Source organism: Callionymus lyra, chromosome 13 (assembly GCF_982586985.1).
Source record: "Callionymus lyra chromosome 13, fCalLyr1.hap1.1, whole genome shotgun sequence".
Classification (NCBI taxonomy): Eukaryota; Metazoa; Chordata; class Actinopteri; order Syngnathiformes; family Callionymidae; genus Callionymus; species Callionymus lyra.
Genome location: NC_141830.1, coordinates 21439019 through 21464930, shown reverse-complemented (window position 1 = coordinate 21464930; position 25912 = coordinate 21439019). Strand labels below are relative to the sequence as shown.

Here is a 25912-nt window from a genome sequence, read left to right as displayed (position 1 = left end):
CGACAACAAATTTGAATCACATTAAATGGTCAATTTATTTATTGTTTACCTATTAAACTTGACAAAGGTCATGTGATCACTAATACAAGATACCATACAAAACCTACAAAATGCAACAAATACAAACATTTCTCTTCAACACTGAACATTTGTACAGTATAAATGTATACAATACCGTTTTGTTTTTATTTGGCACTTGACCCCATGTTGATATTTGTCTCGGACAGAAAAGCTACAGCTGAAAATATATATATATATATATATATTTTAAAATCATTACATTAAAAGCTAAACTTTGTGAAAGTATCTTTGCAGTGGTTGTTACTCTGCATGTTTTTTTTCTTCACTTTTGTTGCATTTATTTAGAAAAAAAACAAAACATTCTGCGCTTTTGTAAAACAACGTTACTGAATCACTTGCTGAGTTCTGCAGGAGGGGGTGCTAATATGTGTGCGAAGTCACTGGTAACTCCCAAGACTCGTCGAACATTACGTGCGTGAGTGTGTGATTCTGTGTATGTCCTAGAGCTGGGCAGTAAGAACGCAGCCTCCCTCCTTCAATGAATTCAAGTATAATGGATCATACTTTGCAGTCTTATCGCATCACGGGAAGAAAGAATGTGACTGAACTGCTTTCCTGTGCTGAGAAGCATGACTCCTGAATGACTTCCTGTGAACATCTGGGTCTAGTCGTCCGTATATAATGGATCAGGGATCACCGACCTTTGTGAGATTTCAAAATATTCCGAGGGCACTGAGTAGTGATGGGCTGAAGCTTCATGAAGCAGTGGTCTCATTTCCTAAAGATGTTCTTCTTTCTCCTTTAAAAAGTTGCTCAAATTGTACAGCAAAGAGCGCCATCTAGTGGCCACTGAAAATGAGGACAGTGCTTCGTGAAGCTCCATCACTAGCATGCAATACTTTAATACGAATAATGATGAGAAAACAAGATTGTAAAGTGGAAAATGAAACCTCATAGAATCAAATCATTCTAGAACACATCCTACTGTTGTGTTCCCCGCAGGCGACCTGCGCCCTCAAGACAACCAAGTTCACTGGCTATTAAAATTTGGGGGTTCACCAAGATGGTACCAGGAGGTGGTGATGATGAAGCTTCATGAAGCAGGTGTCCACCAGATAGAGCCGTACTGCTCTATAATCCACTGAAACCTCAAGTTTAAACTCTAAAAAATGTGAAACTGCCTCATAAAGCTTCATCATCTCATGACCATGCGCTGGCACTTTCTGAGTTGAATCAAGTTTAGTCGAATCTACAAATCTCACCCGTTTGAGACAATCCAGGTGGTTTTAAATTCATAAACACTATGTTTTTTTTTTCTTGACAAAATCCCAATTCCAATTGGATGGTTAATTGGAGGCTGCACCACTGTGCACCCTACAAATAAAAATCAGTCGCTACAAAAAATTGAACAAACATTTTTGTCTATTTCTCTAAAAAGAACATATTACTTTTAAAATGATCCAAACCATTAGTTGACATGAGGGTGAGTAGAAAATGAGTGAAGTTTGAATTTTGGGTGAAATATCACTTTGAACGCTTTTTGAATCCACGATCAGACAGAAAATCATTGTTAAATAATAATGAATCATCGTCTTTCTTTTTTTTTTAACGTTAGTTCACAGAGGGAAGACGAGATTCAAGGATTTGTAAGTGTGTCAAAAATTCTTGCTGTTGGAGCGACGCCAACTAAGCTTCAGTACTTTGACTTCCCCTCGATAATTGGCTGTTCATTGGAAGAACGATGCTACCATGACAACGGTTCGACGTAAGCTTGTGCTGCCGTCTAGTATATCCTCCTTATGTCACATGATTGATCCACCGGCTGCACCGCCGGCGTCCTGCTCCTCAACACGACTCCGGTCCGTCGGTGAAAGATACTGCCCAGCACTAGTGTTACCCAGTTTTCCCTAGTCCTAGTCTACATTCAGGTCAGTGACAGTGGTTGTGCAAATGCTAACAACAACGAACAGAAGCAAGCAATAGTGGGTCGAGGCCAAATATTAAAAAAAAAAAAGAAAACACACACATGCACAGTTGTCACATGCATACCTGCATTCCTGCACATGCCTTGGAAAACATCTAAGCTTGTCGGCACACACGAAGAAAAAGGTCAGAAGTGTGCAATATCATTGGTTAAAAGAGAATCTAAAGATGTGTGAAGTACTATGAAGTCGGAAGAGTGTCGGGCCGTCTGAGCTCGGAAGATGCGTTCAGAACGGCTTCAAAATACATTCTCACAGAAAAACAAGTGGGTGATGGAGCCTCCAGTCCTTCTTTTGTCGTCGTTACCTCAGCGAAAACACACACTTGGGAGACAGCAACTGTATTTACAACCTGCGCCTCCAGTTCATGATGATGTGTGTAGGAGTTTGGAGGGGGTTTCATGCCATCTTTGAAGTCCTCAGTGCATTTTGAAGGCCTGTCGTCTTCTTCTTGTTCGTCATCATCTTCAACATTTTTCATTCTTCATCAGGCTGCGCCGCAGTGGACAGTCACAGGCATTTACATTCACCCAGTGAGGAACTGTGGAGACAAGTCCTCGACTTTTATTGGTCGTGAAGAAAAAACATCTTCGTTTCAAGTTCGCTTTCGCAATCTATCATTCAGAATTACATGAATTCTGTTAAAAGATGAATATCTGTAGCTTGTTGTCATCGATAACAAACTATCTTTATAATAATCTGAATTAAGTTGGCATGAAAACAACAATTCCCCCCAAAATAGTATATTCGCGTCTCCCTCATATTATCAAACAGCTACACAGCCACTAGTGCATTCTGGGACTTCCTGTTTAAATGATTATCTGTCGTTAACCGACTTAGATATATATTTTTAGCAAGAACATTTCCCCTCATCTAGAAAGTCAGACATAGAATAAGCATCTGTGAACAAGCACACATTTGTAGTTTAGAATATTTTATATTTCAAATAGAAATGGATAATGTATGCAGATACTACCGTTGTTTTGGCTTTTACAAAGACACTGTTTCAGCGACGCCTTCTAGGTTCGAAATAAATTTAAGCTTTACAAGTAAAGTGCATTAAGTTGTTCACAAAGTACAACAACAGATAATACTAATAATGATTCATGGCTGATGTTGTAAAACCTTTTGATATAATTAATATATTTAATGTATAATGGGAATGACACTTCTTTTGCACGTTAACCCTGCGTCTTATTTGTTTTGTCCCGGTTTGTGTAAATTAGAAAAAAAGTAGTTTTCTTTTGGTTTTATAATAAGTCTGTAAGTCTTGTCATCACTCACTCAAAAGGCTGGTCAACCAATAAAACATCTTCATTTTTAAAATGTAAAGTAAGAATTTTTTACATAATAAAGTAGTACACCGCTCATGGAAACTTCTGGTTTGATTACTCACAAAGCACTTCTCACCCTCTTAAATAATAATATTGGCTTAACTTGAAGATTTCTTGAATCCCACTCATGGACGTTTTCAGTGGCAGCTCAGAAATAAACCGACCACCTACAAAGTGTCCGAGTCCAGGAAAGACGTGGATCGGCTGAACTCACAACCTCGGCAGGAGCATCAGAGACAACCAACACTCCACTGTGACTAATATTTGGAATGCGCTCGACGTGATGTAACTCAAGTCTTACGAGTCGTTTCAATGCCTCCTGGAACTTTAGAATTGTCCGGCACTGCTGGGGTCGCACTGGAGCAGCCGGACGATGGACGGGTCACTCTTTGCTCCTTTGATGAATTCTTCCAGGGACAGTTTTCCTAAAAAAGCAATCATTAGTGAGAAAAAGGAGAGAAAAAACTGCGTCGATTCATACATAATTACAAATATATTTGCTAGTTTATTGGTTATATTATTATTATTATTACTACAATTATATATTTTTTAACATGTATTATTATTATTATTATTACAATTGTATATATATTTTTACATTTATTATTATTATTATCACAATTAAATATATATTTTTATTTTTTACATGTATTATTATTATTATTATTACAATATATATATTTTACATTTATTATTATTATTATTACTATTGTTACAATTATATAGATATTTTACATTTATTATTAATATTACAATTTTCTATATATATATATTTTACATGTATTTTTATTATTACTATTATTACAATTATATATTTTTTAACTTGTATTATTATTATTATTATAATTAAATATATTTTTAACATGTATTATTATTATTAATAATAATAATAAATATGAAATTATGATTTTTTTTTATTGAATTCATTTATTTAATACAAACAAATTCAACATTCCAATATATATATATATATATATTTCTTATTTGCATCAAACAATATATATATATATATTTTTGCATCAAAAAGGTTAAATTGAAAACAATAAAAAGCATGTTTTGTGTTGAGAATTAAGAAAATGTACCGTCTCTGTTGGTGTCCATCTGTCTGAAGATCTTCTCCGTCCTCTTCTCGGGCGTGGACTCGTCCTCGGGCATCTTCATGACAGAAGACACCATCTTGTAGATCGCCTGCACAAGAGACGTTTTGATTGATTTACTCACGTATCTCTTCAATCACTCCATTCAAGGTCACACACACATAATATTACACAACAATTATATTTGCAGAAATAGTTTCACTTTGAATTGTTCAAAAAAAAGTCCAAGCAATAAACATGTTCATGATCAAAGATGCACAGTTTTCTAACTCGGAGTACTAACTCGGATGGTGGTGAGATTGAGTGTGGAAGTATATGTTTTGTATACGTAAGTAAATAAAAGCATTATGTGTGTTTAAAAAAGATAAATTTTTTTTATATATTTAAAAGCTAAATTTGTTTTTAATGGGATCGTCGTTTTTAAAAAAAACTTAATTTAATACTTAATTTAAATAATTTAATTGAAAAAATAATTATGAATATTTTTGCCATTTTTTCACACAGCTGACAGTTTGATATTATAATTGCAATAATTAAAGACCAAAAGAAGAAGAAGATGATGGTGGTCAGAGCAGCATTAAACAGGTCCACTGTGGCACCGGGTCTCATCTCCCGGGTCAGAGCCCAGAGTGAATCCCAGCTGTCATCCATGGAAATCCTTCAAACTGCTCCAGTTGCCGAGAGCGTTGAGCCAACGACACGTATCTGGGATTGAGAGTGGAGTATAATCCAGCTCAGTGGAATCAAATGAAAAAACACAAATCCCAACATGACACGAGGAAGTGACGCGACGTCCACTCGTGTGCAGAGAAGGTTGAAGGACAAACGGACGTCAACTACATTTAAAGGAGCTTTAAAATCATTGATAACAAGTTTATTAAATCAATTCTAGAGAGTTTTGTTTCACTTGATACTGGTGTTGAACTGGTACTTATGTGAACGACCTCCACCACTGAACATGCATTTCTGGAAGGACGTCGTTCACCTTGAACTCGCTTTGAATAATTATAAAAAACAAAATGTAATTGTTATTTTATTTCCAAAAAAAAGTTTAGATATAAATATACAAATGTTGGTTTAATACTTTGTATAATAGTGCCACCATAATTGGCTCAATTATATTGAATTTAAAATGAATGTGGAACAATTTTTTTAATCAATATATTCACAAAATATTCAATAAAGAAAAATATCAACCTTTCTATAAAAAACGAAAAGTTACATTACAGTACAGTGTGGAAAACTGGAATAGCCAAGTTCAGTTTATAATTTGGTTGAATGAAATTGAAAAATAGGTGAAAATAGTTTAAATTCAGATACAAATGGTTTGATTACAGTTGATATTTATTTTATAGAGTTGATATTTTGGTTGTTGTTGTTGTTTGGTCGACTAAAGTTAGTTAATTTTAGTGTAATTTGGTCGATATATATATATATATATATATATATATATATATAAAAATGTATGATTCAAAGTGTACGTTCATACAAAAATGTACACATGTACTGAAACGTATGTAAAGGACAAGGTTAGAATGAAACAAATAAATAAACACAATAAGATATATTTTTAAAAGCCAAACGTAGCGACTCAGGCGATACGATGTGTGATGATACAACTTCTGGTTTTGTGTTTTCACTGCAGCAACATTTGCAGTTTGACAAACTCAAAACCTCTTGGTGACGGACGACTCAGGGTTAATCACAGATGGAGATCTTCTTCTGATGGAGAGAATGGATGGAAAACTATTTTCCTCTATAAAAAGGTTTCAAGTCCTACTGAGTCATAAATCCTTGGATTTCCAAAACAGAGAGGAACGACAAGAGGAACAAAAACCCTCGTCTACCTTGGTTGGTTTTGTGTTGATGATGAAGTGCATTGAAAACACTCCCTGATAAATGAAAATCTTGGTTAAAGAAGAAACAAATTGAAAAAAAAAACATGCAAAGATTTTAAGTAGGAACCAGAATATTTGGACGTGTTTTCTGTCCAAGTACTTTTTTCTTTCTCGTCTGAATTTCTTTTATAAACCTTTGCTATATTAGGAAATGTCTCAAGGGACTCATTTGTATTTATCTTAACTACTCATTATAAGACAATTACCACTTAAAGTATTATTCTATGAAAAAAAAGAAAAAAAATGCTAAATATCCTAATCTGTCCAGATGGCTACAGAAGCCAGTATAACTAGGACAAGAGCTTTTCTCCAACCAATCAATAATATGATTGTAAATGTTTAAATACAGCCGAAAATTGATCAAATACAAATGATACAGCTGAAAATTATTTGAAAGCAGTTCATGATTTGGTTTACAAAAGTTGAAAATCTTTGACTGTAGCTGAGATTTATCTAAGTATGTATCTAACAGAGACGTGCGGTCAGGGGAGGCAGATGAGACAGTGCCTCACCTCTCAATGCGCAATCCATCACAAACTCCGTTGATACATTCAATTGATGCCAATATAATGCTCACAAATACGTTTATTTGCCTTGATTTTCACAGTCTGGCTGATGTCTTTGACCATTAAAGTGTAATGTTCGTAAGGGTCTTATTTAGTTTCGCTGATCGGAAATGCAACAGCAGTGAAAAGGCAAAGTTGGAGGCATATGCTAATGAGCCTCATCAAACTAGTCACATCTCCATTGAGGCGAGAGACTTTTAAAACTAAAGGAAATAAGGTTTTACAACAAAGTAACGGAAGTTTGTGGTGAAGGAAAAAAACATGGACTTTATCTACAGATAAAGGTAAGAAACAGTTTAATTTCAATTGTATAAAAAAGAGACAAAACTAAAAAAAAATAGAATAGGACATTTTAATACTACATTTTGTCCTTAAATAAAATATTATTTGTTTTTCTCACGCTTATATTGACCCATTTAATACTCAATATTTATCTTTTCACCATAATTAACATTGTTCCGTAAATCTAGCCAATCACGGAAGGCCTGACGAAATATTAACCAATCAGAAGCCAAAAAAGGCGGGTCTATCTGTCACTACAGCATCACTTGTCTAACGCCGTCGCCCAGGATTGTTCACTCTTAAGCCAAACTTAAATCTGGAGAGTTCCCGCTAAACTTTACAGTAAATTCCCCAAACACCAATTAATAGCAGGAAATAAACGCCTGGCTTTCAAATTAACAGCATTGAATCAGTTGCGTCTTCCTTGTAATCCTTTAATATCACGGTTGTACTCTATTCTGTTTAAATCCACGTTTGTTAATCCTTTTTAAACGTTTTTCTTTTCTTTTTTTTTAAATATTGTTTACAACAAATTTAGATTTTCAGCCAATTGAAAGGTCTCTGTGTAGGATTCTGTGACGAGTAAATTATTATTTACTTAATTATTTTTGTGCTGGTGATGTATTGGGGTCAGTCAAGGTGTGAAGGGGGATTTGAGTGTCTTTGAAAATAATATGAATGGAGCTTCTTACTTTGTGTCTATTCTCAAGTACATCTGTTTTAACTCCTGTTCTTAAAATACATCCCATGTTTATTCTGCTCTCATAAAAGAGTGTGTTATGGAGACGGCGGTGGTTCAGTCCAACAGTGACATTTAACGACCTGGTCCTGCGTAGTGTTTTGACTCTGAGAACATGTGAGCTCTTTAAGAAGGTAAAATCTAGGGAAGGTTTTAGGATTATATCCAGAGGAACAGATGTTCCTGCAAATACCTTGAGTTACATTGTCCAGAAAACCATTCAATATGTTGTTTTATGTGATCCCAGGATGATGAGCACTTAAATGTAATGAATGTTTATAACATTTTCTTATTATATTGTATTATATTATATTATATTATATTATATTATATTATATTATATTATATTATATTGTATTGTATTGTATTGTATTGTATTGTCACATTGCGTTGCTGTTGTGGTCACAGCAGCCTGCTGTGTTCCCCTCCCCCTGGTCTGCCACTCCTCCTGTCGCATCACCTCCTCCTGTCGCATCACCAATCACACTCACCTGTTCCTGATCCCCAATCAACCCCCTTCATCTACCCTTGGATTCCCCGCGGTCGGCGCCAGATCGTACTCTACTCTACCGTGGTAACTATACGTGACTGGCTCAGTTTATGTGTTACCTCGTTCTCGTCTTGAAGTCTCTCGTTGTTTTTTTGGACCTCAGCTAACTTTTGTCCTCTGCCTTCAGTAACTCGGATCCCTCACTCCAGCTCGCCGATCTCGCTCTCCCTCCGGCTTCCCCTTCAACTACCTGCTTCCCCTTCGTTCAATAAACCCCTTTTGTACTCTCTGGATCTTCGCCTCTGTCTGCTCTTGGGTTCAGCATCGCAGAACATAACAGTTGCAAACCATCTCATCGATCGTATCCTCTCGTCTCGTATCATATATTAAGTAATAGTGCATTTCTAAAATTTCCTCACCCTATCTTTTCATTTGTTTAGTTGACATAAAAAAATTACATTTTTTTGCATCCACTTTTTATTCATCTCTACATTTTTAATTAGGAAATTTTGTGTTTTTAATCCGGTTCATTTGACTCAAGCAAAGCTATTCATCTGACTCACCCGAGCAACACTTGGTATTTCATCTTTTATTTTTAAAATAATAATTCTTTTTTTTTTAGGTTATAGTCCCGAATACATTGTTGTGATATAGTCGGCCATAACATTATAAATAAAATAATTTTTCCAAACGATAAGAACAAAAGCATACATATAATAAGTTAAATATTACTTAATGACCATTTACTTATTTACAAAGATTTTTTTGTTTGTCAATGTGATGTCAAGAGAATCTATGGTCTACAGGTTCCTACAAAGATCTTCTTGACTGTGTCTGGACTGAGATGATATTTCCTAGAAAAGAGCTTAAATATAATTGAGTTACAGCCTTTTAAATATCGCTGGTCCGTCCACTTTTTTGCCTCTTTAAATACTTTCTTTCTCGTCTGGACTATTGTAACAGTTTGTTTTCATGTCTTAACAAGAAGGATCTGTCTCACCTGCAGTTGATTCAGAACTCTGCAGCGAGAATTCTGACCTGCTCTAGTAGAAGAACTCACATTTCTCCGATCCTTAAAACTCTTCACTGGCTTCCAGTTTCTTTCAGGATCAACTTTAAAATTCTGGTTCTTACTTTCAGATCTATTCATGGTCAGGCTCCTCCTTACATCACTGATCTGATCCAGCCTTACACCCCAGCTCGGGCTCTGAGGTCTGTGGATCAGAATCTACTTGTGGTTCCACGCACACGGTTCAGGACCAGAGGAGAGAAATCTTTTCAGGCTGTTGCTCCTAAGCTTTGGAACAATCTTCCTCTCTCTTTGCGCTTGATGGAGTCTACTGACTCCTTTAAGAAACATCTTAAGACGTTTCTATTTGTTCAGGCTTTTCCTTGATTTTCTGAAACTCCTGTGTTGTTCTCAGTGTTATCTTGGTCTTTGGAGTGTATACTTTTTTGAGTATTGTTTTGATTGTTTAAGCGCTTTGTGACCCTGGTCTAGAAAAGCGCTATACAAATAAAAATTACTTACTTACTTACTTACTTACTAGCACCTTCTTAAGTCCAAGCATGTAAACGCCATGTTAAGGCCATTGAATTTTTATTTTAAAATATTTTTCACAATTTTGTGCCTTAGAAAATCCCCAGGCAGTCCCAAGTACTTCAGCTAGTAAAATATTTCACAAAGGTATTAGTACAACTCACCTGAACAATTTCCAGCATTTCACCTTTGCTGATGTAGCCGTTGCCGTCGAGGTCGTACATGCTAAAGGCCCATTTCAACTTCTGCTCCAGTTTCCCGCGCGAAGTGACGCTCAAGGCTATGATGAACTCTCGGAAGTCTATTGTCCCGTCGCCGTTGGCGTCGAACGTGCGGAAGACGTGCTCCGCGAACTTGGAGGCGTCGCCATACGGGAAGAAGTTCCCGTAGATCTTCTTGAACTCCTCCATGGAGAGGTTCCCACTGGGGCAGTCCCTCAGGAAGCCTTTGTACCATTCCTGGATCTCGTGCTCGGTGAAGTCGGTGCTTTCCAGTAGGTCCTGCATCACCTCGGGACGGAGTTTGCTGTTTTGTTTCCCCATGTCTGTCGTCCCTGTTGGTCACTCTTCGGAAAAAAAGAAGCTGGAAAAGAAAAACAATACAGAAATGGATTTAGGAATTTCGTCCAGAAAATCATTTACTTTTCATCGTATTTTTGGTTCTCAACTACTTTTCTTAGAAACAAAATACATGATTTCAAATGTCGTTCTTTCAACAAACAAGGAACAACACAAGCATATTCAAGATATACCTGATGATAGAAGACTATACTTTTCTTCTTTCTTTACATCCTTTAAGTTAACCTTAAACCTTGCGTTATCTCTGGGTCATGGTGACCCCGAGGCCCGAAAAAAAATGTGTTTGTGGTACCCCACACCCAGAGACAAGGGTTAAATGTTTGTATGTAAAAATCTTTATTGGTAAATAACAAATATGTTCCTGTAAGCGGAATAAAACTAGCGACTAACAGTACTGTACAGTATCAACACAATATTACCGGAAATCTTTATTTCTAAGCAAATACAAATGTGTTTAACAAGGACAGATTTTGGTAAATTTAAAAGTATTAATAATATATATCACATAAATATTGTGAACTTGAATTGAAAGTATAGAGGTATTTTAAAAATATTGATAAAAGAATGATTAAAATATTTCTAAAAATGGTTAAAGAAGCAAAATATATATATATTTTTAGAATTAATAAAAAGTTATTATAAGGCTGAAAAATGTAAGACATTGAATTTTCAAGGACTTTTAATCCTAGTAACATTGTGGACATGTTCTTTAAAAGTGACGTTCATCATTGTTGAGGGGAATAACTATGAATAAAATAATAAGTTTTTGTGGTAAAAAATACGTCGATTTCTGCCTTTTTCTGCCTTCATTTTCAGAGACGTTGAGTTGAGTTTTGGCCTTTTTTCTTTTACAAGTTTTCGTGGTAAAAATAGGTTGTTAAATAATAAATAATAAAGTCATCTTATCTTATCATTGAAAAGGTATGTATGTACAGTAAGAAGAAGGGAATTCTTCAAAGTATTTAGGGAAAGATAGAGGGGAAGTTTTTTTTTTTTTTTACCTCTGTGTCTATATATATGTATATATATAAAAATAGGTTGTTAATATATATATATATATATATATATATATATATATATATATTGCCAAACAATATATCCTCCAGCCAGAGTGATCTAAGGCATCTGATCAAACAAGCGCTGAAGTGAAATAAAAGTGGTGAAAAACAAGTGATTATGTTGGATAAGCTTCTTCTTCAATGGGATGGAAAAAGAAGGACACACAGAGCCATATGTTCTACGAGGATTTAAGAAGCCAATAAAAGCTAAACATCATTTTTTTTCAGCTCCGATGGAGGATTGGCTGAACAGCCAAAGTATATTTAAACTGACGCACTAAACAAACATCATTCCCTTTTGACGAGCATAGACAGACAGACACACTACACTGAAGGAGGGAGACAAGTGCTCATCATGTGCACGAACAGGATCCATCTTTACAGCAGCACCTTCGTGTTTCCTGTCAAGTTATGGTCGAGTAAAGCGTCGCTCATTAGCTCTGAATATAAAACTTTATGATGTGTTGTCGTGTCCGCACCGTTGAACCTTACAACGCTCAGGGTTGAATCTATTTCACATTTATTTTCCTCATACACTTCTCTTTTGATCGTGATTATCTCCCAATTGTTGTTTTACATTTTTGACCCATTTATTAGTCAGAGGCACCTGTTCCTTTCAAAATAAAATACAAATATAAAAAAAGATGCTTCTCATCAATTCCCTGAATAAAAGAATTCACTTCACATTAAATAAATTAAAGGAAAAAAAATCACCTTCAACCTTCTCTTATCTCAGGGTCAAGGTGATCCAAAGGTCTGAAAACAAATTAGTTTGTGGTATCACACCACAAACTAATTTGACGATACCACACCATAAACTCATTTGTTTTTGGTCTTCGGGTCACCTTGACCCTGAGATAACACGATATATATGGTCAAATGTTTGAATAATCAGTTTCATGGTTAGATGAGGTGCGGAATTTAAGATTCATGAAATCTCTTTTTAAATATGATTATTATGTTTATTAATGGGGTTGAAGAAGAAGAAAACAAGTAGATATATGATTTTTTTCCTTTATTAGTCCTACAAGGGGAAATTTTAGTTACAGCAGCATTAGGTTAAAAACAAGAATACAAAAAGCAAAAGCAAACACAATAAAAGCAAACAGAAAAAGATTGAATAAAATACTTAAATAAGAATACAATATGAATAAATTCTAGATTTAAAGACTTGTTAAATTCACAAATATACAAAAGTTATTTTCCGGTGCCGTACTTTTTGTGGATATGCAAAACACTCACATGTATTCAGCAGTATGTTTTAAAATTAAAGCTTAAATTAATGGCAACAACAACAGAGTGTTTAATACTTTAAATAAGTTATGTTAATTTTTTTTTTTTTTTAGATTTTTGTCTAAATTCTGTCTTATTCTGAAAGGTTCTATTCTGCTTATTCTGCTATTATCCTTTATACTTTAATACAATTCTTAGAAATACAGTAATACCTTTTAAAATTGTATACGTTCAAGTATAAGTTAAGTTGAAATTGCACTCCATGGTTATTTTAATTTGGAAGATAATTTATGTTCACAAATTTTGCAGACTTTTATTTATCGTATCTGAACTTCAGACCAACGTGTTGTATTGAAATAAAACAGCAATAAAGAAATAATTGACATCAGTCGGAGATGTTTTAAGAATGTTATAAGTATGTTTATGATAAGAGTGCAGTGGAGTTTAGGAGGTAGGAGTTAAAAATATCTTCAATATAAAGGTTGAAATAAGATTATTCGAGTTTTTAGAAAGAGACAAACATGTTTGTTGGTTCAAAAGTATTTTATTTACTTTCCATTCTTTGTTTTGAAGCTTTAACATATTAGTCAGGAAAGTATTTACTATGAAAAAAGGGCGTTATTTTCCAATGTGTCTAAAAAAACACACCAATACAAAAGTGAATAATGGCGTTAATAGAGTGATTTCTCATCTGGATCGATTGAATCTTGGACTTGGAAGTCGGTGTAAGCAATGTGGTGGAACACTTCGTCTTCTGTTTGGCAAACATGACAACACAGAGCGACTCTAATATCTGGGTAGGTCACCAAACAAACCATCAGCGGAGTGACGCGAGGATGAATGGGGGAATGATTTTCATCTCCGGGGTGTTATTTCCCTCTCTCGGCATGGTTTGCCGTTATCACTGATGTTTGTCACCGCCAGTCAAGAGGTGAAGCAGCTCTACGCTTGAAAAGACGTTGAAGTCCTGGAGAGCGATAAGACTGATCCAGACGGGCAGAGTGAATGCTAATAAACGCGAGATAAGCAGGAGTGAAGGTGCAGCCAACGACAGGCACAGATAAGAGATTTGGTGATGAATGAATTCACTAAAGATAACCTGATATATTCTGTGGTTATTTTCTGTGGAGCTTCCAGCGTTTGACCGTTTCTATTTTTGACCCTGAAGGAAACAAGAGTTAGCATTTGTGTTTCGTACATTGCTGCACACGATATTGTATCGACCAGATTTTTGCCTTTGTAACAGTTTTTTTTGGTGTCTTAACAAGAAGGATCTGTCTCGCCTGCAGTTAAAACAAAACTCTGCAGCGAGAATTCTGAGCCGCTCTAGTAGAAGAACTCACATTTCTCTGATCCTTAAAACTCTTCACTGGCTGCCAGTTTCTTTCAGGATCAACTTTAAAATTCTGGTTCTTACTTTCAGAGATATTCATGGTCAGACCTTCCATCAGTGATCTGATCCAACCTTACACCCCAGCTCGGGCTCTGAGGTCTGTGGATCAGAATCTACTGATGGTTCCTGAACACACTTTTGGACCAGAGGAGAGAAAAACTTCTTTCTTCATTTTATTATTATTGTTTATTTTTAAACAATTTCATTCGATAATTTCCATATTAAATGGTTGAATTTTTCAGTTTTTTTTTTAATGTTTTGAATATTTTCAAAATGAACAAATTCTTTTTCATACAAACATACAGTTTCATATTTTTTATTCCAATAATTAAAAATACAATTACTAAATTCTCTATCTCTCTATATATTTTTTCTATATAAAATGTTGAACAATTCAAATTGTCTTCATCAAATTGACTTTTGCACTATTCTTGTTAGATTAAAGTTTAAATTTGTCATTTTCTTGAATTTCTGTTTATTATGTGAGTTAACACTCAAATGTGTTCACGATGGTTCATATTCTCTTCTGTGGGATCAACAACTGCAACATCTTTAGTTCTACGTTCCCTTCTAACCAACACTAATGTACGTCTTCCACACAACAACATCTCTCTTCCCAGAAGTTCACGAGAATCATATTTCCTCGGGTATTTTGTTGACCAAACAGTGCGAGGGTTCATCCACACTGAGTTCATTCATCATAACATGTAGAAATAGGTTTTGTCCCGACACAGTCAAGAGCTGAGACTCAAACACATCAATCTATGAGTTCAATGAAACTGAAGGGATTACATGAGCAAACAAACATCAGGAAGTGAAGCATTTACACTTTCACAGACTCTTAATAATGGTGCAACTAAAGCACATACTGTAAATGTCAGTGTGTGGGATTCACTTGAATTCGTCTTGTTTTTTTTTGGATTGACAGCAGTCGACATTAAACGAGTGGGTGCTTGATTGACAGAAACCATCACTTCAGAAGACCTCTTCTGGCTCATGTAGGAATTTTAGGAATGTATGAAAATGACTTATGTGCTCTCACAGTTGGGTCGGGGGTGGAACGTCCAATATTCGCTTCCCTTTTTTTTTCCCCCCAAAACAAACCATGTGACAAGCCGCACTCTCTTTCGTTTGGTTTTTGGGAGGAAAGTTAATGCTTTTATTTTCCCACGGCTCGCACTCCAGTATAAAGCAGTCCTTGCAAATTAATCCTCGTTTAGAAATGATAAGCATTTCATTTTTGGAGTCAATTTAATGTTAGAAAATGAATTTATTAACCTGTAAACTTCTGGTCAAGAATGCCACCCGGTATCTCCCCTGACGTGTGAAACTATGTCCTGGAAATTGAAGCACAGCAGCTCTGCCCTGATGTTTATTTTATTTAGGACATTTTTACTGTCCCCGGGCCGAGACGGATTAACAAACACATCTGTCACGCCTCTTAAAAGTTGTTTCGTGAAGAAGGAAAACAAAGTGTTTGGATATTTGTAGCTAGCCAAGCAGCCAAATATGGCCATGTTTTGCTGTGGGTGCATTCATGTTTCCGTGCCCGGAGATGGACGGTGGAGATCGCCGATCTGAAGAGTCAGAAGAAGATGCACGGACAAACATTCTGTCACCATGTCGACTGTCTTTGTCGAGCGGCCAGGAAAGATGTGACGCATGTAGCATCGTTCTTTTTTGGGCTGAAGACGCAACAGTGGAATAGACAAACTGTGTCTAAATGAAATAAACGTCAAAATTCTTTATAAAATCAAGGTTTGGTTAAACAATACATCTGGATAAAGGAAGTTCCTGGTGTCTAAACAAGAAGGATCTGTCTCGCCTGCAGTTAATACAAAACTCAGCCAGAATTCTGAGCCGCTCTAGTAGAAGAACTCACATTTCCCTAAACCTTAAAACTCTTCACTGGCTGCCAGTTTCTTTCAGGATCAATTTAAAATTCTGGTTCTTACTTTCAGATCTATTCATGGTCAGACCTTCCATCAGTGATCTGATCCAGCCTTACACCCCAGCTCGGGCTCTGAGGTCTGTGGATCAGAATCTACTGATGGTTCCTGAACACACATGTTCCTTGTTTAGAACTATGTCAAAATGAATAAAAACATAAAAATAAAAGGAATATTTAATCAGTCAAGTATTATATACTAAAATATATATTTTACCTGAAACATTCTCATGGAATAAATAAAAAATAAAAAACTTTTTAGTCAAATTGTGGAGTGTAACGTGTCGATAGTGATAGAGAACATGTTTGATAATAATGCAATAATAATCATTGTAACCAAGCTTTTGCTATTCTATAATCTCTCGTTCACTTATTTGTTTGGTGAGCCAAGCCAGTTAAACAACTCCTTTACCCTTGTGTTACCCCAGGGTCAAGGTGACCCTAGGCCCAAGACAAATTGTTTGGTGTAGCCTCCACGTCAATGTAAAACAACCTCCACCACTGCATATGTATTTATATAAACAATTATATTTGTTTTCTGGCCTTCGGGTCACCTAGACCCTGAGGTAACACAAGGGTTAAACCCTAAACAGTTAAATGACGTGATCGAATCTCACCAAGAATAAACATCTACCATGATGATCTATTGAATTTTCCAACTATAAACTAATTGACTTTTTCCACACGCTTTGAATTCTCCAGTATATATGATGATGTGGCTTATCCGGGGATTTTTTTTTAGCGCCTAAACGGCCTCCAGGAGGCGCTGTTTAGAAGGAATCGCAAGAGCAAGGTGGAAGAAATCAAAGAGGGTCCGGTAACGCACGAAAAGACGCTTTTAGAAGAAGAAGAACTCAATAGTTTGATTTCGTTTTCAATCGTTAATATATGTGCATCAACACCCTCATATCATATCAGGCAGTTAAAGGTGAACGTAGAAGGACATCATAATGGCACAGTCGTCCCTCCTTTATTTCGGGGGTTACATTCTAAACTTGCCGTTGGTTGTGACCTGCAGCAGTGTGTGCACCACTTACTTAAAGGGCACCTAATGTGTTGATGTAAGTGTCTATTAATTAGACGTGTGACTCTATTGTATCATCAGTGTGTGTTTGTACAAAAGTCTATTTTCATTGAAATATTGACATTAGAAAATTATCTTAAGCCCTACCCACTGAAATCCACTTGTTTTTTTTAATGATGAAATCTTGTTCAACACGGAGGTTTGTCAGTGCGCGTCATCAATCCCGGGAAGTCTCCCACTCCAAGGGATTCGTTGTATAAACAAAGCCGGGCGTGATTACAGCTGGCTGGAGGAGGAGTGAAGCCATTATTACGTCATAATGGACTCTCGTAACCTCTCGTTCGCCCAGATTTCAGAGCAACTTTATAAAGTATCAAAACATAGTCATGATGAGGAACTTACTGCATCTTGGAGAGTAAGACTTCAACATTTAAAGGATGTGAAAGGATCAGGAGAGTTTGCATATTTGTTACGCTTCAATGTATTTAGATATGCTCTACTTAATGCAACAAAAAAAACTCCCCTTGCAAAACAATGAGACTGTAGAAATTGAACTGCTCTAAGCTGAGGTACCACTTTGATTCCAAATGTAACACATGTTGATTAGCTTTTTTGTGCACCAAAAAATGAATAATAAAAAATATATCCCATCTCTTGGGTGTCATTAGTAACAATCGTTCAATAGAAATCATTTGTTAATTTCATTCATTCATTTATTTTTTTACACATCGCGGGGAAACACTGTCAAGCTATGATCTTCTGATTTACATAGAATCCTACACACACCAGCAGTTCCCTCTCAAATCAAGTGATGTTACTGTTGCCATAGCGACACTGGAGCCGAAAACCACACTGCCATTGATGAGCTTTCTGGACGAACATCCTCACGGATGGACACTCACGGCGCCCCGGAGTCAACAACACAGCGGAGGCAACTGTGGGCTGTGTGTGTTTGTGTGTGTGTGTGTGTGTGTGCGTGTGTGAGCGAGTGTGTGTGGAGGCGCGAGTGGTTGTGTGGGTGCAGGCATGTGAAGCCAGTACCTGTGAAGCCCAAATGTAATTAACTGAAGCCTATTACCTTTGCTAATGGAACAGTATTAAAGCGTTTCACAGGGAGAAGGAAAAGTAGAGTTTTGTGCTGATGGATGAGGGAAGAGTTCTCTGGTGTGTGGCAGGAAACATTGTCATCATTATCACACACGTGGATGTTAAACAAGAAGATAACGTGTTGATACACAACTTCTTTTATATTTGATCAAGCTGTGCAACACAGAGGTGAAGACATCTTTGCTGAAAATAACATTTAAATATTAAATACTTAAATATAAATGTACAATTGACCCAATATTGTTGTTTATATACTTGTGTTCTTAATGAACAATTAACAATGAATGATCAACTCACCAAATTCCTCATCTTTATTTTTTTTAAAGAGTAAAGTACTCAACAATACTACACATATATACTTGTTACTACAGTATTATAATAAATGGTTGCCCATGTGCATTGTGATATCTATTGATAATAGGGGTGTGTATCGCCAGATTCTTCGCTATTATCGATAGTCTAATAATAACGATAATAGTAATAAAATAATTAAATTAAAAGATTTTATTTCTAAAACTACAAAAAATACACTTGAAGTATGCATTTTTTGGGGGGTGTTGGACAGTGTCCGGGAGACAGAGTTTCCAGAGAAAGCATCAGGATCAAAAGTTAAGTCTCTTAAACTTTCTATTTTTATTTTTTATTACTCTTTTGAAACGAAACAGCTTGTGTCCACAGAACAATGGACAGCTGGGGTGGTGAGACGAGAGACAGCAGGGATTTAAATGCGAGCAGAGTATTAGCAGATGACTCAGTCAGTACCGTCCTATAGTCATGTATATGTTTGTCATTAGAACACAGTTTCATCATCTCCTGCTGAAATATGCTGGAGATGTGGCTCCTAGGAAGTCCCTCAAACCTCCCGTCTTTATCTAACACGAAGGATCTAGTGCCGTGTCACCGGAGAGAAGATTGCATTTGTCATTTTCAGTTTAAATGGCCAGCATGGCCTTCATTAGGTTGCTACGGTTACAGACCTGATAGGAGAGGAGAGAAGCAACCACACAAACATCCTCTCGATTCATTCAGCTCCGAGTTGGAGAGTAAACAAAAATGAGGAAAAGCTTAAGAAACAGGGATTAATTCTGGACGATTTAATGGTTACACAATCTAACCTTAATGAAGATATTTCTCAAGTCGGACGAGACGAGATGTTTTGTTGTTCATGTTGGAAAAGGTGTTACGACATCAAGTTACTTTCAAACAATTGAATCCATCCCAAGAAAACAACATCACGGATCAACGTCGGCGCTCACTTTGATCAACAGTCATTATGTGCACGTTACACATAAAACTACACAAAGCACCGAGATAGTGCAAACCTAAGCTACCACGTTACATGCAGACTCAAACCTCTCAGTCGAGTCCTGAGGAGGAATAAGGTGGAAACAAAACCTGGTCCTAATCTGGCATTAACTGACATAAAATTCAATTTCTCAGTCTTCAATACAAACATTCAACATGTTTTTAAATATAGTCACGACATTAATCCGCAGCGATGTCACGACGCATCGGGAACACGCCTGGCAAAGTCCCTCATGCATTTATTTTGACAAACACAAAATTTACCCCCAAATTAAACTGACAGAATGTACGTCAGACAAAATGTAAGGAAACATGTTAAAAATACATTTCATCAGTTAATTTTCTGAATACTGGAGCACCTCAACTTGACCCCGAGACAACACACTACTTTTTTTTTTAACCGTTGTGTTATATCAGGGTCAAGTTGACCCAAATTGGCAATGATATACTGCGAGATCCACAGGGATGACTGAGGGCGAGAGGATACAGTCAAGGGATTATGATTACACAAGAGATGCCTCAAACATGTTTGTTTTCGGAAACCGGGTCAGCTCGACCGTGGGTTAAAAACATCAGCTCTGCAGCGATATCCCAAGGCCAGTTTTTTTGTTTGGTTTAAGAATAGCGGTCAGATAGGCGGTCAAATACAAAAATACAACTCTCAAATACTCAAGTTTCCTGTACCTAAACATGACGATGTCACATTCTGTGTCAACCGAGCTGCACCATTAGCGATCAGCTCGCTAGTCAGCAGGAAATGCAAAGGATTGTCACAAGTCACAGCTAAAATTAGTAAATGTACAAATTAAAAAAATTGGCCATGATTGGCCAACAAATATTAAAAAGTAAATTAAGCATTAGCTCAGAGTTGGAGAGTAAACAAAATGAGGAAAGACATTTGTTTTCGGGCCTTCGGGTCACCTTGACCCAGCGACAACACAAGGGATACCACAAATACATTTGTTTTCGGGCCTTCGGGTCACCTTGACCCAGAGACAACACAAGGGATACCACAAAACCATTTGTTTTCGGGCAATTCTTACTAGATGAAAGTGTAATCATCTGTTTTCCTATATTTCCTACATTGATTAAATATGTTCAGAACTTCAAAGTTATTTTGCTAACATACAGTTATTATCCTTTAAAACGTAGAAATCTACCTGACTTAGGTCGATTAAAACACAAAGTCAAATGTGCCAGAGCAGAGTTTCAGAGAGAAGACTCGTACTTCTGAGCCACAATGTTGAAGTGAAAAGAGAAACTGTGAGTCAGGCAGATGATTCTGATCGAAGAAAGGCCTCTGGGGATGTTACAAAGCTTCCTTCACATCCTGTGGTCAAAGGAAAATATAGAAACAGGATGCAGCATCATGGAAAATAACAAACAGAACAGGAAGTTGCATCACAGGGAACGTTGGAGGTCAATCTTGACTGAAAGAATTACACTGGAGGACGACTTCTGCGGTTGAAGCCGATACACGGGCCGCGGTGAAGGACTGAGAACAAGTCTCGGTCGTCGTGAACAATATCAGGAAGTCTCTGCTGGTCAGGCTTGTCTAAAGGTTTTGTTGCAGCAGCAACATAGTTGTTACACCTTAAATAAGATCTAACGCTGCATTGAACATGACAGAAATTCTCCCATTATCGCCGTGCTCTTCGGGAACATGTTCAAGGTGTTCTTCATGTCTCCGCTGATGGGTATGAGTCGTTCCAGTGGCCATTTTTACCAGAACCGACTCTAGTATTACCTGAAATAACAACCTCCAACCACCTCTGTCTTTCTTTGTGATTCCAATACTTTCCTGACATTTATCGTCACTTATCGGAAAGAGTACATTAAATCAATTGTTCAAGATCTTAATGAAAGTAAAAAAACATAACAACACAAATTAAGTAAGATGTAAATATTCTGTTCAAGCTTGTTTCACCAGTTTGACTTTAATTGAAAATTGTCTGATTCAGTTTATTTGTTTGTTAAAAAATGGTTTGACTACAGTTGAATATTGTTTATTTATGATTGAAATTTGTTCGATTTCAAATTAAAAAAAGGTTCAATTACAGTTTAAAATATTTTGATTACAATTGAAAATTGTTATAGTTCAGTAAAAGAAAGTTACATTTCCATTGTAAATTGATAGATTATTGTTAAAATTGTTAGATTTTCAATGTAAATTGATAGATTATTGTAAAAATTGTTAGATTTTCATTTTAAATTGATAGTGATTGATTGGTTTTTGTTAAAGTGGTTAGATTTTTGTTAAAATTGTTAGATTTCAGGTGACAATTGTAGGATTACAGTTGAAATTAGTTTTATTGCAATTGATTGATTTTTGTTAGATTTCTTTTGTTAATTTCTTCACGAGAAACTTAAGTTTATGTACAAAGATGTTGTTTTAAGTTTTGTTTCTCAAAGACTTTTTATTTGCACCACTGTCTTTATTTTCATGACACATCATTTTTAACCGATGCTTTATAATCATGACACAAGTGTGATCGCAAATACCTGACAAATGTCGACTGAAACAAACCAAACGTTATTTATAACCTCAAATATTCTAAAGGGAAATCATCTGATTGTCTAAAAATCTTTCACTCAGAGTTTGAAGCCTCGTCTCTGCAGCCCAATTAAAAAGCCAGCAACAAGGCTCTCCTTGTTTTGGTGCAAACGACTTCAGAAAAGTAGGTTTGTCGAAATCAAAGTCCCTCATCTACACCTCTCTCCTTCCCTTTGTGCCATAAAAAGCTACACCGTGTGTGTAAAACTTCCCTCTGAGGATAAATATAGGTTGTAAATTTGTTTGTGGTAGTTTCCTAAAACACATGCCTCTTTTTAGAATGACGCGTCAGTGAGGGGTGCCCTGCTACATGTGGCCCTGAGCCTTCTCCAACCCCCCAGGAGAGGACCTTTGACCCCTTCATAAAGAATTCCATCAGTGGACCACAAAGAGTTTGGCCGGGCCAGCTGTCCCTTGTTTTCTCAACTCAACTCAATGTGTCTAATCCACGGTGGGAAGGAGCTGTTCGTACCAGTGGAAACTCTTCTTCCTAAATAGTTTATACGTTAATATATGTGTGTTTGTGAGAGAGATATATATCGTACCGTTGTCGTTTAAAAACATCACGACCCTCGCCCCAGCTTGCATCATCGAAAACATCCCTCCAATCGTATTCATCACAAGTGAACTTTTTCCATTGCTGCTTGCATCACTCTTCCTCCCAGCGAGGTGATAACTCAACAGTTACATAAACTGCCTTCAGGAAAGTCTCCACCAGTGTTACATGAGGAACCCCCTCAAGTACAAGAGAGCGCGTTATAGATTCCTGCCTTCGTACAGGTCGGCTACACTTGAACACAGCAGTCTGAAGTTGTTTCTTCAGGCTTTACTTCTAGCAATTGTATGTATAATTCCTCAGTGCATGCATGAGCTTTGTTGCTTTACATGGTTTATATACAAACATAGCATCAAATCTAGACATTCCCATGATTTGTGCCTTGTATAGAATCACGTACAAGTTACCCTAACCCTAACTGACTAAAACAACCAAATAAAATAAAACAAACAAACAAACAAACAACAAAATACCCATTTTCTTAGTAGCCAAGGTCACAAGCAGGTGAAGTTATTTGTTTACTTTTTTTTTTTGTTAGAAGTAGTGAAGGTCTGACGAAGCTTCATAAAACACTGACATTATTTTCATGAAGCTTCGTCAACCCATCACTAGTTGGAAGAGGGTTAGGGTTAATAAAATGTAAACTGAACAATATACTTTAAAGTCTTTTTTTTTTTTTTTAACGACTATGTAGCTTAACGTTTGAGTTGTTGTCTCTGGGTCAAGGTGACCCGGAAGGCCCGAAAACAAACGTGTTTGTAGTATCCCTTGAGACGGGACAAGGGTTAAGTAATTCTATGATGTAATGTACTACTTTGTTGTTCTATGTACCACTGGTCCTAAACCACCAGTATTGGTATCAGAGGCTGCACAGTAAAATACAATTAAAAGAAAAATACAATCTTTTGCTTTTATTATTATTGTCTAAAATGAGGGGAAAAATTAAAGGAGCTAGATTTTCTCTAAATAAATATTAGCCTTTGACTCTTGATAAGAAACAGGGATGAGGACCCCTGATGTAAATCGCAAAACTCCAAAATTTTAAAGTCTTAAAACTGTCATTCTTTAGACCTTGATGGAAAAGAATATAATTAAAGCTGTTTTTGTCAGTGGGGACTGATTTACTTTAGTAGAGTGCAGTCGTCCACAACCAGCGGTCGGCAAGGCATTTGTAAACGTGTCGCATGGAAAGAGGAAAATAAATCATTTAACGTCTCTTGTATTTGTTATAACTGTAGAAAAATAAATAAAAGACATTAACATTTAACTCTTGACATGCCAAGACACTATATGACAAGAATAATAAAGGCCCAAGTGTGGAGCCCTGAGGAACTCCATCGTGGCGGTCGAGAAATTTAAATTCCACCGATTGTCACGACTACGGCTTTTGCTCATTCGGTATTTCTATGGACTTGTATTTATTTGGGGTTTGTTTTTAACTGTAGGCGGGTCCGTGAAAAATAATGCAGACATTAAACCAGTGCATGGTGCAAAAAAAGGTTCCAAGGAATGATTGACGGACAGAGGAATATGTCTATTCCTGTTAAATAAAAATAATCTTTGTGATGGAACCAAAGCTAAGTGACTGGAAGTCTTGACTGCAACACACTGCTGTGCGAGGAAATTGCAGTTGTGCGTCATAAGATGCTTACAACAGAAACGTTGGCTAACTTCGCTACAACTAAGTTAGAAGTGTTTACTGTGAATAAAAACTCATTCAGCAACTCTAATTCCTACGATGATACATTTTGCGAATGGGGGTGTGGGGCTCGTCCGAGGAGAAGAGAAGAAACATGGTGGAATCTGAGAGTAAGAGGGAGGAGGACGGGAGGAAGATCCTGACCATTTGTCATCAACATTTCCCTTTCTCTTCCTTCGGGCCTGACCTAAATGTGGGATGCCACGCTTTTGTTTGAGACATTCAGGCAGCTTGGCTGTGAGAGTGGACTAGAAGGAGGTGCGGGGTGAGTCGTGGGGAGGTTTTTCAGGGGGTGGGGGGGGGTCGTTGTCAAGAGAAATGTTAAATGCTGAGGCCTGACCCGCAGAAGTATTGATTGAATCTATCAGGAAAAAGTGTTAAAAGGTGCAGCGTTTTCCCATGTCGTGTGAGGGGGTGGAGAGCAGATGGCAGCTGCCCGGGGATGGGTGGGGGGGCGCCCATCCACGCCTCCGACACCAACTCAAACGGTGGTACCAGCCCACTGCTGCTTGTAACATTAGCAACGCTTTGGGAGGAAAAGCCATGTGGAGCTGCCCATCACTCCCGGCTGCACCGCACATTCGCTCTCAGTCAGGGTCACTTCTTTCTTGTTTCTACCCTCAGGGCTGGAAAAAAACAGCTTCATAGCTTCACTGAGGTAGCATTTTGTATCGGCATTCATATCTGGGACCTTACGTGGAGGAACCGCACTTCCCCTTTTTTTGCACAACTGTGTGAATTCTCCTGCAATGTAAACACATGTCTTCATCAGCTGCTCCCGGGGTCCACCCCTGAGCACCACCAACGAGAAAATAAACGCCGTCACATGGAGCTTACCTCTCTCTGAAGCAGCGTTGAAGCAGCTCAGCAGTCCATCTCCAAGAACTTTGTCTTCTGCTGGAGTTGGAGTTAGAAGAAGCAACAGGAGGGGAGTGAAGACAAACGAGCGAGAGCGAGGAGAGGAAGGTTCAGCGGGGGGCGAGGAACCGAGGGGGATCGAGTGCGAGTCGCTGACTGAAGGGGAAAGACAGCGAGAGAAAGTCAGCGTCTCCTAGTGAGCCGTTGAAAATCCTACAAGCTAACCCTCTCGCCTCTGCCTGCCTGGATTGACGTCAGCACGGTCACATGACTTCACTTTGGATTGGAGGGGAAATGGAAGGGGAGGGGAAAGAGAAGTGAGCGAAGAAGGGAGACGGAGAAGCCGAGCCTGCGTTGCTGTGGCGACAGCGCTGAAACCATTTCAATAGGTCAACCCACGAGCTGGTGGTGCGCACGCACACGCACACACTTTCTTATGCACCGTGAATGCGAGTGCTACGCTCGCACTGCGGATCCTCCTCAAGAGCCAGAAGGTGTCGGGTCAACATGGACGATTCATATGTTTGAATCCCCACGGATCTGCATGTGTGCAAATAGAAAAATATATATATGAATGAACCGAGAATGCACAGTTGACTGATTTGTTTACTCGTGTATAGATATTTTCTGTGTCTTTTCGGAGTTAATGG

At 37.3% G+C, this 25912-nt stretch overlaps 1 protein-coding gene across 1 annotated transcript; it reads right to left on the bottom strand.

Annotated features, from left to right (window-relative positions):
* Positions 1–10: 10 nt before the first annotated feature.
* On the bottom strand, positions 11–25534 carry ncalda (neurocalcin delta a). Its single transcript, XM_087804929.1, has 5 exons — positions 25242–25534; positions 10114–10531; positions 4420–4525; positions 3639–3762; positions 11–2544 (listed from the first exon to the last, which is right to left on the bottom strand). The coding sequence occupies exons 2-4, from the start codon at positions 10489–10491 to the stop codon at positions 3665–3667; spliced, it is 582 nt and encodes a 193-aa protein (XP_087661055.1). The 5' UTR covers positions 10492–10531; positions 25242–25534; the 3' UTR covers positions 11–2544; positions 3639–3664.
* Positions 25535–25912: the final 378 nt, after the last annotated feature.